The following is a 16340-nucleotide window of genomic DNA, read 5'->3' on the forward strand; positions in this document are numbered from 1 at the left end:
TGCTACCTCCAATTCCAAAGTCAACTTCAAAGCCTTAAAACCCACGAAACAACATGATAATATGTTTGGTCCACGAGTTAGTGTCTATACTGCCGACACTGAGCTTTAATTCTTTAAGTTTTATCAGTGACCTTGTTAGCGAAATTCAGTGTTTACCTTTAGTTGATCTAGCTGAAGCTTGTTAGCATTTTCACACACAATGAGCACATTCTGCAGATCTACAGATGCTTCAATATACTGGAGGCAGAGCTGTTCCAGTCGAGAAAGCTTGAAATTCAGGGCTAGTTTGTACACGTCCATGATAAGTAGTACATCCTGCACATGACCTGTACATTACAAAGGGAAACAGTGTCATTCCACAGCTCTAGAAAGCTTTCTAACAGACGGTTGTTCAGAGACATCCAGGGAGGTCAGAAATACTCTCAAACTGAGTTCTGATGCTATCTTGAGTAATGAGGATAGCAGAATCAAGGAAGATCAGCATAATGATCATCTAGTTTGACCTCCTGTGTAGGTCACAGAGCTTCCCCAAAATAGTTCCTAAAGGAGCTATTTAGAAATACAACCAATCTTGATTTAAAAATGGTCAGTGATGGAGAATCCACCATGACCCTTGGTAAGTTGTTCCAATAGTTAATTACTCTCACTGTTAAAAATGTATGCCTTATTCCTGCCTGAATTTGTCTAGCTTCAGCTTCCAGCCATTGCATCATGCTATACATATCTCTGCTAGACTGAAGAGCCATTATTAAATATTTTTTCCCTATGTAGGTCTTATAGAGTGTGATCAAGTCACTCCTTAACCTTCTCTTTGTTCAGACAAATAGAATGAGTTCCTGGAGGCTATCGCAACAAAGCATGTTTTCTAATCCTTTAAATTATTCTTGTGGCTCTTCTCTGAACCCTCTCTGATTTTTCAAAATCCTTCTTGAGCTGTGGAAAACAGAATGGACATGGTATTCCAGCAGCAGTTGCACCAGAAATGTAAAGCTCTGGGGACCAGGTTTGAGTTACACACAGTCTTCCTCCCACTCTCCTACCTTTGCGTGGATATTTTATTTTATCCGTGTACAGGAACTGCGTGAGCACCTCAAATGGCTGAGCTTCAGCTTCGCGGATGGTCACCTCCAGCAGGGGCTGCAGAGAACACAGCTTGACGCTGCCACCAATCGCCTCCTTCTGGGACAGTGCTTGCCCCTCTTCGTCAATCTCTTGCTTAGATTTCTAATGGGATAGAAAAACAGTAAAACAAAGCAAGCAATGGTTGTCTGGGTGTGTTCCTGGGACTGGGCTTGAGAAGGGCTGCTTTGTGGGTGTGCGTGTGTGCGACTGTGATGTATGTAGCTCCATGGCTTTGCACTCTACTTCCCGGGGCGGTGCTGTGGATGTGGGTCCCTTCGTGCCCTGAACTGGCTTTGTAACATTTATCTTTGAATTTCCCTGCATTTTAAAATAAAGAGAGCCCCAGATCGGAAGTTCAATAATGAAGCAGCCCAGTTTGCCTCTGAGGAGGTCCCTCAGGAGCTGGAAATGCTCCTCTGTGCACAAGTGCATGTACACTGGGCAAAGTGGCTGCAAGGCCCTCAGTGAACTGCTCTGGTGCAGCAGGCCCCTATGACAGACATAGAGACAGCACCACAGCTTTGGGCCACCCTCACAGAATCCTCTGGTGCAGAGGGCACCTAGGGCAGATCAGAAGCAGGGGAAGGCATGGTTGAGACAGTTCTGCACCCTGATGATTCCCAGCTGCCACAATGTCCATCAGGGCTATGGCAGCGGTGCTGCAAGTTAGTGCAGCCCTGGGATTGCTTTAACCTGCTTGCACGGCCAATCTGTCTTTTATCAATCTTAGCATAGCAGAGGTACAAAGCCTACCCCCTCATCCCTGTGCTGACCTGGGATCCCAAAGTGATACAGACAATCCAGACATTCTCAGACTGATCATTTCACTTCCCTGCAAAGGCACTGGTCAGACTAGACATGAGCTCCTGGCTGAAACTCCTGGAAGCTTGTGGAAGCTCCTTCACTGGAGGTTTTCAGAAAGAGCCTGGATAGTCTTGGATGGTTCAGACACAACAAATCCTGCATCATGGATGCAGATGGATAAGACTCGATGACTTTTGTGCTCCCTTCTAACCCTATTGTTCCATGATTCTATGGAGGACCCCCTTGTCAAAGAGCAGGATTTTGGAAAGCAGGTGGAGACTCTGGTTGAGCTCACAGGTCTGACCAACACCATCCACGGGAGCTAGATCAGATGTTCTCTACTGTGATGCACAGATACAGAGGGACCTGTAGACATTGCCAGAGCAAAACGATGCACTAAGCCTCCTCTTCCCTCAGTCATAAACCCTGTGGTGGCAGCATCAATAGTAACCACTGTACATGTTGAGGCCAGAAGAAGTCACCTCTTAATCTTCTCTTGGATAAAATAAATAGAATGATCTTCTTAAGCCTCTTATGCAACACAGGTTTTCAAAACCACAAATCATGCCTGTAGCTCCATTCTGAACCTTTTCCCCTCAAGATCCTTTTTGAGTTGTGGACACCAGAACTGGACACTATTATTTCAGTAATGATCTCACTCACCAACACAGTACACAGAGAATATAATGCCTATAATACTCAATACTTTCCCTGTTTACACATCCAAAGATCACAACAGTTGTCAGAGCCACAGCATTACATTGGGAGTTCATGTTCAGCTGATTATCCACCATGACTCCTAAGTGATTTTCTGAGTCGTTGCTTTCCAAAATACAGTTCTCCATGAACATAAGTGTGACTGACATTCTTTGTGCCTAGCTCTATGATCTTGCATTGGAGGTATTAGAGTGCACATTGTTTGACCATACGCAGTTCACTAAGCGATCCAGGTCTCTCTGTAGAACTGACCTGTCCTATCATCATCTAACATTTCACCAGTCTCTGTGACCTGCAAACTTCACTAGCAATTATTTTATATTTTCTTACAGCTCATTGATAAAGATATTGAATACTATTTGGCCAAGAAATGATCCCTGAGGGGCCCCACTAGAAATAACCCTAACAATTAGTTTGAGATCTATCAGTCAGCCATTTTGTAATCTAGTTATGATGTGATGCACTGACTGTATCATGCTAACTCCTACATCCCTTGATATATCTCCTTTCTCCTGCCTCACATACCCTGGAGGACCTTGTCACGGGTAGAGGGAAGAGGACTGTTGCTCCTTGGCATCTCTTCTCCCATTCTCACTTCCTAGTGCAACAGGCAGCCAGCAGGCGTAGATCAGACTAGAATTTGCTGCTAGCTGCAAAGACTACACTGCAGCAAGTCAGCTCTCTGCCAGTACTGGGATTCAGAGGAAAGAACCATACTGAGTGGTAAGAGCTGGTCTGGGGAAACTGTGAGAGGGAGTTGGGCCTCCCCAGTTATCCCTAGTGAGGGCCTTACAGACAGGACTATTTTAAATGCCTGGGAGGTGCTTAGATACAAGGTGACTGAGGCTATGTAAATAGAGATGGAACCTGAATCTCTCCCTCAACCCAGACTTCCTCCTTTCTCTCTACTAGCTCCAATACTCAGTCTCACTGTCTTTCTGCTCTGCAGTCCCTGTTCTATCATCCCTCTTTGGATGTAGGTTCTCACTCTACTTCCTGCAGTCTCCCACCCTCTTCTCTTCCCTCAAGAAATCCCCATTACCATGTCCCCCTTTGTTAAATTCCCTCTGTCACTCCCCTGCAGGTCCTCCTCTTCTCTGTGTCTTCCCTGGAGTCACTCCCAACAGTTCTGGGATCCTCAGGGTCTTTCCCACCTCTCACTGGAATCCTCTCCCCAAATCACAAGGGGTTATCTCCCCTTCCTGGGGCATCCCCTCCCCATCCGGGGAACCCAGACTTTGGTCTCTCTTCCTCTTTTTTCCTTCTTCTTTCAGACCCTCTCTCCCTTTTGGACTCTCTCTAACTTTAGCCCTGTCTGGAGGCCGTTTCTCAGCTCTCATCTCCCCAGCCATAATAATCTCAGCCTTCCCCTTCCTTCTCACTGCTCCCTTATCATCCTTCTACCCCCACTCCCTGCAGGTCCTTAAGCCCCTTGAGCATCATCTCCTCTGCCCTAGCTCCTTCTGCCCCCCTCCACAATGCTCTTTGCCAGCTCCCTAGGCCACGCCTCCCCCCAACTCCTTCTGCAGTTCTGCCCCTGGTGGACCCCTGCTCTGGATCTGGTTCTTCTGGTGAGGTCTCCAGCAGACGGCAGTGGCAGAGGCTGAGAGGAGCCTACTGCCTTCCAGAGGACACAGCCTCACAGCAGCCACTGTTGGCAGGCTGGCAGAAATGCATGGATTTTCTCTCAACATCCTGTTCAGGGCTGGGCGCTCTGGCTGAGACAGCTGCAAATAGCAACTGAGAAGACAGCGCCTCTTAGTGCCTCCCCTTGGCAACAGGTCTGCTCTAAGACACCTTTACATCTTCATTAATCCTGAGTTGTCTGGAGGCCACTTAGACTCCACCCAAGTTAAAGAGGCCACAAGGATGTTCCAACTTGCACCAGCTAAAAAAGCTGGATAGGAACTACTCTGCCAGTCCAGGATCCGTGGAGTGTATCACGTCAGCTCCTCGCCCATCATGTCCCTTACCTGCCTCAACATACAACCTATGCCCTCTGTTGAGGGAATCCTGATCAGCCCATTTAAAGCCAGTCTAAAACTCCTTGCACTGCTCCATTGGCCCTACAGGTCTATATCACAGATAGGAAATCTCACTCTATTTTTAATCTTTTTTATCATTCTTTGGCTGATGACTAACTGTTTCCAAAGCTGGCCAGTTTAAGTATCAATTCACCACAAGACTATTTCTGTGAAATACTTGCCTGTTTCAATCTCTCCTTTGCTTGTATAATTTTCTTCCTTAGCCACTTACAGCGAGCTGTGACAATTGCTGCATGCCCTCGGACTCGGTCTTCCTTCTGTCAGCAGCGAGTATGAAAGCACAACATGTTATACATATACTCACAGATGGCATCATCCTGGAAGACAGGTTTGTGTCCAGAGTACAATGGTTTTATTTTATGAAAACATACCATTATAGCAAAACAGAGGGCATATTAATGTCCATTGTACACACCGTGGCCAAAAATTCTCTCTTCCTCCAAAATGCCTAAGCAAACATTGGTTGAGGAGATTCTTTCATCATAAACCCTGAGAGGAAGGATGATAACTATATTCAGTGACCATGGGATTTCTCTCCTATGGTTATATGTGATGTCCAGAGTATTTGGGTATGTCTACATCGCTGGCGACTTGGGGATCGATGCAGCGGGATTGATTGACCGGACTATGCAGACCCACTCAATTGATCCCAGACATGCTCTCTGGTTGATGCAATTAAACCACCTCCCCGAAAGGAGTAAGGTTGTGTCGATCGGAGGGCATCTTCAGACGACGCAGCACCATGGTACGGCAATATAAGTAAGTCAATGGGAGATACACAAGCTATTTGCACAAGCAAGTGTATCTCCCGTCGTCCGCTGGCAGCAGTGACCTTTTTCTTTTCAAAATAAGAGCAACATTTGTTTGCTGCTGCTCTCAATATTTGGATCATTTTAACTGCATCCTGTGAATCTTCTGCAAAAGCTTTTATAGGAATTTGTGGTCTTTTCAAGTGCTTATAGCGTTCTGACAAAGTTAATCTTGATCTCAAATTTCTCAGGCTTGTTCTCAGCCAAAAAGTGAGGATTTTTTTTTTAATGTTGGTCTTTGTTTTAATTATTGGAGAAGGAACAAAGCTGTTTTTTCCATGATTTAAAACATTTTTCAGGTTTTTTATTTGAATTAATTAAAAAATGGCTTTTAAGATACTTGAGGTATGACACTGCAAACTGTTGACCATTATCTTTCAGGGGGTATACACCACCTTGGAAGATGGAGTTCTTAAATTTCACTTTTCACAATTTAGCTACAGTTATCATATCTATCTTGGGTTTTTATGTAGGACTTACTCTCTCAAAATGGCTTGGTGGGCCTTCGATACTCGGGTCTCAATGACACAGATTCTAAGTCTTCTCCTGGCAGTCTACAAATTTACCTGGAGTACTGTAGACTTACTGAAGCAGAAACACACTATCTTCCCCAGTAATGCGCTCTTGTGCTCTAGTTCGGTGGGTTGGCTGGCATAGCCACTGTATAGTTCTTTCCTTTTCAACAAATGTGCTGTGAATATGCAAATCTCTCTTCTGTGCTGGTCAGTGGGGCTAGGTCTACACTTTCAGCAGCATGTAGTGTATGCATAGCGATATGCACAGTGAAAAGCACACCACATCTACACTGCGGTGTGTAGCTACACCCATCAGTGAAAGGGTCTGACAGAGGCAAGACAGCAGAGAAACGCTCAGCCTCTTCCCACTGCTTCCCTTCTGCCACAGCCTTCCCCTGCTACTGGTGCCTTTGTCATGGCTGGGTTGTAGGCGGTCAGACCTAGTAGTTGAAGCCAAAGTAATCATGAGACGGGAGTCAAGAGTTGGCTGGGCCAGGATACTGGAAGGTTAGAAGCAGGAGACAAACTGGAGATTCAGAATCACAAATGCCAGGAATCAAGCTGGGTCTGGATGCCAGGAAATCAAATCAGGGAAGCAGGAGTGAGTAGTGGGTAGCACAAATGGGTAGCAGAGCAGGAAGCACAAAGGACACAGTCCAGAACAGGATGGAGCCCAGTTCTTTGGACAGCTTCCTGTTCCTGCTTCTGGCTTAAAGATGGCCAATGGGCCAACCATCCACTCTGGGACTCCACCAATCAGACCTCAAGGGCGGGACCTCACACTATGGCTGGGATTCATGATTCCCCAATAAGCTATTGCAAGCAGGCTTCCAGATGCAGGGCTGGACCACGGCTACTCCCAGGAATCTTGTAGGTCTGTGTTTGAGACCTGTGGGTCATGACAGCCTTTCCTTGTGGCAGGGAAGGGTTTTGAAGCAGCAAGGAGCTGCCAGAGTTTTTCCCTGCAGTGGAGGAAGGGCTTCAGTAGTGGGGAGCTGCTGGAGCCTTTCCTGGCTGCCTCCCCACTGCTAGAGCCTTTTCCTGCGGCTGGAGTCCTGGCAATGGGACACTACGCTGCTAAAAACAGCACTGTACCTGGGGAGGCACAGATTGGGTGAGTAGAGAGCCATATAGGCATGTCTTTACTTTACTTACCAGCTACACTTCTGTTTAGACCCGTGTTAGCAGGACTACAGGGGTATGTACACTACACACCACCTAAAGAAGAATGTTGTGTGGACGCACCCTTTCAGAGACAGGTTACCAGATTACATGGACCACCGATCGGATCTAAAATGGCAATTATGTCCCCATGACCTCACCTCGTTCTGAACTAAATACAAAACTGTTCTCTTTGATTTGGCTTTCCCTCAGTAAGCTCTCTCTCTCCATTACACACACGTGCGTGCACACACACACACATTCAACAAACTATTTCTATAAAGGCTGGAAAGGAAGCCAAAAGATGGACTGGTTGTTATTTATTTTTCAACACTTGGGCATAGGCCATAAGTTACTGCTAACATAACAGAGTACATGGTACAACACTACTTTAGCTCCAATCATTCCTCTCTAGCACAACCCAGAGAGTTGTGATGAAAACTGCTCCTCTTCTCCAAAGGCCCCAGTAGGGATCCATACCATCTCCCCGGGCTCTTCAGAATCAATATAAGGCGAGGTGGAGAGAGTGAGATATCATGGGCTTGACTGTCAGCAATACGATGATCCTAACTTTAGATCCACTCTTCATTGGAAACCACTGCCACTACTGAGATGTCAGAATACCTACAAGAGATTAGCCCTTGGACAAAGAGCAGCTGGGCTGAACACAACTCAGGCAAGACTGAAACGATGCTGGTTAAAAGGGAACTGCTTTGAAGAACTAGCTGGGATAATGCTCTTTCCCCTACATTGAAAGCCTATGGGGAACAAAACTGTTACTGTAACTTGTTCTTCGAGATGTGAGTGCAGACATGTATTCCACTCAGGTGTACACTCACGCACTTCACTGAGGCTGGAGAATTTTGCCTAGCAGTATCTGGGAGGGGGAGGGGCACTCATGCCCTGTGGTTCTAGCCCTTCCCCTGGCTATTTAAGGGCAGCACCATCCTGACCTCCCTCAGTTCCTTTGCATCAAATGTCAAAAGTAGAGACTCTGACAAAGAGGAAATGGAGAGTGGTCTAGGAAATGCACATCTGCACCCACACCTTGAAGAACAAATTAAAATATAGGTAAGTAACTGTCTTTTCTTCATGTGGTTGCAGATATGTATTCCACTCAGATGACTCACAAGCAGTATTCATAGGAAGTGGGTCTTAGAGTTTATTTAATCAATGTCTGCAGGACTGCCTTCCCAAAGTTTGTGTCTGATGTAGACGCAGTGGCAATCACACAGTACCTGGTAAAAGTATGTATAAAAAACCAGGTAACAGCCCTACAAATGTCCAATGCTGAAAACCGAGGAATGCTATCAATGTTGCTTGGCCCTCATTGAAAGAGCCTGCAGTCTCAGTGGAGGCATGGTCTGAGCTATTTCATATGCTGAAGGAATGCAGGAAGTTATCCATCAGGAAATTATTTGTGCCAAAGACTGCCTGACCCTTCAATTGATCTATATGAGAGACAAACAGGTGATGTGCGAAAAGGCTTAGTTCTATCTAGATAGAATACCCAGCACTGTCTCACATCCAATATGGGAAATCACTGTTCATCCGCATTCAAGTGTATTCAGCAAATTACTGGTGAATTATCTGGTTAAGGTGAAGCTACTTTCAGGCAAAAAATTTGGATGCAGCACTTTTTGTTGTCTCTCACTGAAAACAAGTTGATAGTCAGGATGCCTCATTTCATGAAGATGAACCTCAGGGCCCTGGACTTCAGACACCACTCATGATCCTGGGAGATATTCCTGCTGAGGTGATCTGTCAAATAATTCTGGATCCCAGAATAAGTGAACTGCTGAGGGAATGATGCTCTCCCTGATGCAGAACTGCCATCATTTTATGGCCTCCTGACGCAACTGGTTGGAGCTGGCTCCTTTCTACTTGTTCACATAATACATTGCAGTCGTATTGTCAGTGAGTACTGCTGTGCCCTGATGTGATCCTATTCCAACCTCAGGCCTTGAATTTTCCAAGTCCCTACAAAAGTGCCCTATTGTAAAGGCATTGGTGATTACCATTCTGGCCAATGGAGGACAGGTAAAGGGAACACCCTGGCACACATTGTTCTGTTCTGTTCACCATTGTAGCAAGTCTAGTATCTCTGGAGACACTTGAACAAGCCTGTCCAATGAGATGGTCACAAGTGATCTGCTGCTCTGTAGCCCACAGAGCTAGCTTTAGCATTTATTTTATTTACTGGGGTGATATGCCAACCTCAACCATGACTGAAAAGGACAAAGATGCAATCTTGCATCCTGAATCGCATAAATGCATGCAGCAATATGGCCCAATAACTTCAGGTATGCATGGACTGTAGTGGAAGAATGAGATTGGAGATCCAGAAAAAGGCGTCAAATTGTCCAGAAACATTCACATGGGAGAAAGGCCCTCAAACTAGTGGGGTCCCAATGAACTTGATTTGTTTAGTTGGATTCAACATAAACATTGGTTTGTTCAAATCAATCCCAACAAACTGAAATGGTCTGGTGTGACCTGAATACGACTGAAGACCTTTTCCTTGGATCTGCCTCTAACCAGCCAATCATCTAAGTACAGTAAGACATGAACTCCAAAAGACCACTACCATTGTCATGCATTTGGTGAAGAGGTGTGGGGCTGATGATAGGTGTGACACGCTGTACCCCATCTACGTCCTTATGGTGTAATTGTGTATTGTCTAATGCAAGTATGTCATGTAAGGTGTTTTTGGAATACTCATGACATACTGAACATTATTGTTAGGGTAGTATGTGTCCTGCAATGTCACATGTACAGATATGGAACTCTGGTATGAAATATTCCCAAATGTGTGTCTCACATGGCTTGAATAGATCCAGACAGACAAACACAAAGCTGAGGATTCATGCCTTGCAGGGGCATGCATACAGGAACAATGGACTGGCCTGAGCACCTGATGAGACAACACTCATTTGACTCAAGTGGAGGAAATCATGTCCATTGCTGGACATGGCCAATCACCTGACCCAGGGGGTGATGAGGAAACTTGTAAAAGGCAGAGGCATCTTTGTCTCTGGAGCTCTCTCTTGGAATCCATCTGCAATATCAAGGACACTGACAGATTGCCCACAGTGTGAGGGGACCCTGGCTGCAGGAGTCATCTCAGCCAGCCCGTGGGATAAGCTAACATCAGAGACTGAAAGGCTACCAAAATGTAAAATTTAATTTAGTATTTATTTATTTAATTTATAATGTAATTAATTGTGATCAATCTTGATTCATATTAGTCTGACTTATAATCACTTAAAATATTGCTGTAATCAATAAACTTATTTGTTTGTTTTATCTAAAGCAGTGCATGTGAGTTGAGTATGTGTAGAGACTTTACCTGGAGTGACAGAGCTGGTGCATGTCAATTTCTTTGATAAATTGACGGACTAATGTAATGAGCTTGCAGGGTGCAGTGTGCAGCACTAAACCCTGTAAGACAGCAGTTCCTGGGATTGCATCTGGGACTGAGGGTGTTTGCTGGGGGTCAGTCCCATGAGCCGCTGGCCAGATGCGCTTCTTCACTAGGTCAGGGACCAATTACTTGCAGAAGGCTGGGGCGTGGGCCAATCCAGGAGTGGGTGGTTCACACAGCAAAGCAGAGTAAATTGGGGCCCAGGAGTGAAGGATCGGGGTGATGCAGCTACATACCAGTCCAGATTGCAGGGGGGAACGTCACAATAGGTCAAAAGAGAGAACCATGTACTGACAGTGTTGCTCAGCAAAGAGAAATCTGCTTAACTTTCTGTGGCCTTAGAAGACAGCCACTTGGAAATAGGCATCCTAGAGATCAAGAGCAGCAAATCAGCTGTCATGATTTAGTGCAGGAAGAATAGTAGCAAGGATAACCATACTGAATCTTATGTATTTTATGTATTTGGTGAGATGGTGGAGATTGAGGATAGGTTTCATCCCTCCCTTGGACCTGGGGATCAAGAAGTACCAGGAGTAGAATCTTTCCATGATGATGATGAGGAACCTCCTGTAGCACACCCAAGGCACACGGTTTGGACCTGCTGCAAAAGCAGTGACTCATGAGAGAGATCCCTGAAAAGGGATGGGGTAAAGAGGTGGGACAGAAATTGCATGGCACCACCTGATCCCACTGTTCTTAGGACCCATCTTTCCATCATTATTGCTTCCCAAACACTGCAGAAGCAAGACAGTTTGACTTTGAACTGAGATGATGGGGCTGAGATGTTCACAAGTGATCTGCTGCTCTGTAGCCCATAGAGCTAGTTTTAGCATTTATTTTATTTAGCAGTAACACAAGGAACCTACAGGCTTGTATCCTGTAAGATACCGGATTCAGCAGTTACCATAAGACTTGAGGATTGTGAACTTAGGCACATATAAATTCCCCTAAATTTTGGGGAACTGGGAATAGAAGGCATAAGGGGGAAGTTTGTACATAACGATGCCAAGCAACCACAGGAATATGAACTAACACCAGCTTTTGGATATTTTAGGATAAGAACATATGCAGATGTCTGTCCACAAGAGTGCCATGGCAGTGAATTGACATATATGAAGTTGAGATCATTCATATACTAACTCATAGGAGAAGGGCACCCCAGCATTAGTAAGGTGAGCAAATACAAATAAGGAAGATGGGAGTAACCCCTACTGAATATGCATTAGGCATAGTGGCATCACATATTATAAAGGTTGTATCCCAGCCTGTGTGCAGGAGGAGAGAGAGAGAGGTAGCCCTTGGGAGGTGCCTGGATAAGGGCCATTGGAGATGGTGATGAGGAAGATAATGGCTAACATTTCAGGTTGCTCTGCAAGGGATGGTGTGAGCATACAGATGTTCAGATGCACATTCTGTATTATCTCTACCTACCTTGCTGCGTTAGAGTGTTTGTGATTTTGCTAAATGTATTCATAAAACTATTAAAAATACAGAAAGGTTCTTAAAGTATGAGTGTTCAACCGTGCACATCAGGGTTCACAACAGAACAGTAATTTTAATAATACTGGGCCTGAACTTGGCTTTTTTTTCCCCAACAGCATTGCATTGTTGACTCATGCTGAGGTTGTGATCCATCACAACTCCCAGATCCTTCTCAGCAGTGCTGCTTCCAAGCCAGTTATCCCCCATACTGTATTTGTGCATTTGATTTTTCGTACCTAAGTGTAGCACCTTACATTGGTCTTTGTTGAGTTTCATTTTGTTGTCTAAAGCCAAGTTCTCCAATTTATCAAGATCCCTTTGAATTTTAGCTCTATCCTCCAAATTGTTCACTCCTTCCCTCAGTTTTGTATCAACTGCAAATCGGATCATTATGCTCTCTATTTTTTCCCATGATGGCTTCCTGGTTTAAATACTAGCATCAGCTAATCAGTGGGCTGTGAGGGGCCACCACTCAGGCCTTGCTGGATGGTACTTCCTGCTGAGCTTAGCTTCCCAGGGTCCTCCAGCAGAAACCCAGCCTAAGCTTCAAGTGGTGATGCAGAAGCATCAGCAGCTCAGAACCCCTATGGTCTCAAGGTCTAGTCCTGCAGAGTCTTAAACTGGCAAAGGATTCGCTGTCTGTAACTAGAACTACTACCCATGCCTGACAAATCTACTACACATAACACACGGTTGTCATCATATTTATCCAAAGAAGGTACCATATGAAAACTGCTGAAATTCTGGTCATTTATATTTTTGTGTGATGTATGTATGGTTAGCATGTAAAGAGTTATGCAGGTGTGCTGGAAATATGTTATTAAAGTATGTTTAGACCAAGCAATCCAAGTAGAGCTGATAAGCAGTTTGGTCCTAGAAAAACGAATGTATGTTGGCCGGTCTGCTGGGTGCCAACCAGAGGCAATGGATAATACATTTGCATCTGCGGTAAACACAGTGATCAAGCTAACAGGTGAAGGCAGATAGTTCTGGGGAAATTTGGGAGTGTGTTGGGGTCACTTGGCCAATAGAAATCAACGCTGATGGAGACCAGATTGTGATTATGGTATAACAAGTAGGCTGCTGGAGTCAAAGTTGCTGAAGCAGACAGTCAGTGCATGCTTGTATGCTGGCAGGGAGCGTCCAAACAAGGAGCTACAGCAGCAGAGCACTTTAAGGCATCCATGGTTACAGGGCAGGTGGTGACACAATCCCTTACCAATCTGGACTGCACTCCAGAATATGACAGTGGGTTTCCCTGAACAGATTTGATCTGATTGTGAGTCAGATTTCATGTTTCAGTTTTTCAATGATTGTGTGGGATAAAACAACAGAGGGCTGCCCCAAATCACCCAGAAACAAATGGTTTGGTTGAAAGGTTCAATGGGACACTAAAACCTATTCTGGAAATGTATGCAAACAAGAGGGCAAGTGACAGGGATGAAATGTTACGCTATCTGTTATTTGCCTATAGGGAGGTTTTGCAGGAATCCACAGGATTCACCCCCATTTGATCTCCTATATGGGAGAAAGGTAAGGGAGCCCCTGGTTCTCATCAGGGACTCCTGAGAAGGTGGCACTGAAACAGAGGGGGAATCAATGACTGAATATGTACAAAGGTTCAGAAAGAAGTGAAGGGACATGATAGAAGTGGTTCAAACTAACCTCACTGATAGCCAGGCCACACAGAAGGCATGGGATAACCAGAATGCTTGTTAACGCTCTTTTGAGGTTGGGGACCTGGTACTGGTGCTACTTTCTGTAAAGAGGCACAAAATGCAAAACTCACAGGAGGGACTTTATGAGATGGTGGGGAAAAAATGTGGTTGCATATCAGATACAGAAAGCCCACAGCAAGGCTGACCCATAGACAGTGCATATAAATAGGTGTAAAGCTTATCACAACAGAAGCGCCATTGTGAATATGGTTGCTGTGCTGAGACATCATACCTCACTGATCTGATGACAGAATGCCAGGATGATTCATCACTTGAGAGCACTCAGATATGCAAAAACTTGACACAGCCTGAGAAGGCAGAAATTCTAGCTGTGCTACAAAGACGAAAGAAGGAATTTTCCAGGATGCCAAGAATGACTCATGATCCATAAGATCAACACTGTGGGACCAATCTGCACCTAGCAGGGCATACCGAACCATTGGAAAAATGCAGGAGCAAATTCATTAAGAAATAAAGAATATCTTAGATGTGGGAATAAGTAGAATCTGACAATACCTAGGCTTTACCTTTTGTGTTGGTTCCTAAGAAAGATAAGGTTTTGTACTGACTATAGAAAATTTCAAGCTGCCACAGTTTCTGATGCCATATCCTATACCCAGAACTGATGACTTGTTAGATACTTTGGGCAACAAAAAATATCTGAGCATGACAGAGGTAGATAATGGATACTGACAGGTTCCACTGGACAGTGAAGCACAGAAAATTTCTGCTTTTGTTCTGATACTGGACTTTATGAGTTCAAAATGTTACCTTTTGGATTAATTAATGCAGGAGCCACTTTTCAGAGGCTCATCAAGCAAGTGTTAAATAGATTCACAAGACTTCACTTGAGTTTATAACGATGACATAACAATATTTAGCAACTCATGGTCTGATCTCAAGAGACACTTGGAGACTGAATTGTCAAAAAGATGCAGGTCTTATTGTAAAAGGCATCTAAATATAAAACAGGAGCAGCAAAGGTTCCTTATTTGGAACACTAGGTAGGGAGTGGGCAAACCTCTCCTAATTCCTTGAAAGTGGAAGCTATTGTTAATTGACCTATGCCCCAGACCAAAAGGAGGTCCAGTCTTTCATAGGCAGGAATCAGAAACAGACAGGAAAACAAGTCCAATACTTCCACTTCAACACACATGAAAACAGTCATGCCAATTTCACTGGTACCAGACTCAATGGGCATCCCACGGATGGTACCAGAGTTGATGGTACAGTGTCAAACTGATGCTGCCTTGGTACTGGAGAGCCAGCAGCTGGCTCTGCTCCATCTTGCATCCCTGAAGGATCACGTTGCCTGTATGCACTGCCCCTGGAAGAGGAAGATGACTCTACCCAAGCTCTGGAGGGGCTGTGTTTCATTTTGAGAGATCTTCTTCTCAGAGGACCAGAGGAAAAAGTGATCTCTCTTCCTCCTGGAGGAAATATCAGAGTCTGGCCTAGCAGCATTGGCACTGATGTTGTCTGTGGCAGCCGGACGTTCTGTGGAGGTCCCTGGTGCCAATGGCCTGTTCCATAAAGTGCTGCTTAAGTCTCAAGTCCCTTGCTCCCTGTGGTCTTTTCTTAAAAGGCTTGCAGACAGAGCACTTTTCTTTAACATGCCCTTCTCCTAGGCACAATAGTCACTATGTACATAGATCACCATTGAGAATAGCCACCCCACACGAAGGACAGTGTTTAAACCCTGGGGTGGGTATCCCACCAGGATCACTAATTAACCTAACTATTTCTAACTTATACTAACAGTACTACTAAAACAATAAACAATTTGCAACAAAATCTCTGAAGACTGAGCTAAGAAACCCATGTGAGGAAATTACCACAAGATGTGCTCCAACTCTACCTGTGGGTGGTCAGAATGAATTGGGGGGAGGGGTGGGAGGCGGACAGTACTGCCCTTAAATAGCGCAGAGTAGAGGCTAGAGCCACAGGAAGCAAGGGCCACCCCTACCTTTACCACTAGGCAAAGCTCACCAGGGCATGCACACGCTTGAAGAGAATACACTTCTGCAATCACTCAAAGAAGAGTAAGTCACCTTTATACACTTTTAACAACATTACTTGTAGCGCTTCACAACTTCATTTTCTTCACCATTTTCCCTTTGTTTTACAGGTACTTTGGTGTTGTGTGATTCAGCACGATGTCGTGAGAAGATGAGACGTTACTAGTAAACAATTTGAATAAAAGAGCCAATCAGAGTAGAGAGATTTACATATTCACCTTATGGCCACTGAGAAATAACCATACAAAAATATGCAAGTACATTAATTCTGGCAAAAACTGGGCTGACAGTTGGAGTTATAGTGTTTCACATGCTTTTTAGTTAAGAAATAACTGCGCAGTGATTATGCAAATAGACACATGAAGGGAAATTAATCACTTGGAAAAACCTGTACATTTATACATCAGTAACTATACAGAATCCTGGCATTTTGTCTGGCTGAGACAACTATGTCAGTGTAATGACTAGTACACTTAACAGAAATGAAATATTTCCTCACAGGACCCTAGAGCCTCTAAATTGCAG

The 16340-nt window shown here is 44.7% G+C and overlaps 1 protein-coding gene across 8 annotated transcripts in view; it reads right to left on the reverse strand.

Moving 5' to 3' along the window:
• Positions 1 to 16340, reverse strand: part of LZTR1 (leucine zipper like post translational regulator 1) — a 116738-nt gene that overhangs the window by 34947 nt on the left and 65451 nt on the right. For all 8 annotated transcript variants that reach the window (XM_067558612.1, XM_067558610.1, XM_067558613.1 and 5 more), the window contains exons 11-13: positions 4850 to 4945; positions 1041 to 1224; positions 157 to 326 (exon numbers count right to left, since the gene is read on the reverse strand). In XM_067558612.1, coding sequence (XP_067414713.1) covers positions 157 to 326; positions 1041 to 1224; positions 4850 to 4945 — 450 coding nt within the window. The remainder of the gene's footprint in view (positions 1 to 156; positions 327 to 1040; positions 1225 to 4849; positions 4946 to 16340) is intronic.

The sequence above is a fragment of the Emydura macquarii genome, unplaced genomic scaffold (assembly GCF_026122565.2).
Source record: "Emydura macquarii macquarii isolate MOO-44397 ecotype Brisbane River unplaced genomic scaffold, CSIRO-AGI_Emac_v2 contig_2156, whole genome shotgun sequence".
In the NCBI taxonomy this organism is placed as follows: domain Eukaryota; kingdom Metazoa; phylum Chordata; order Testudines; family Chelidae; genus Emydura; species Emydura macquarii.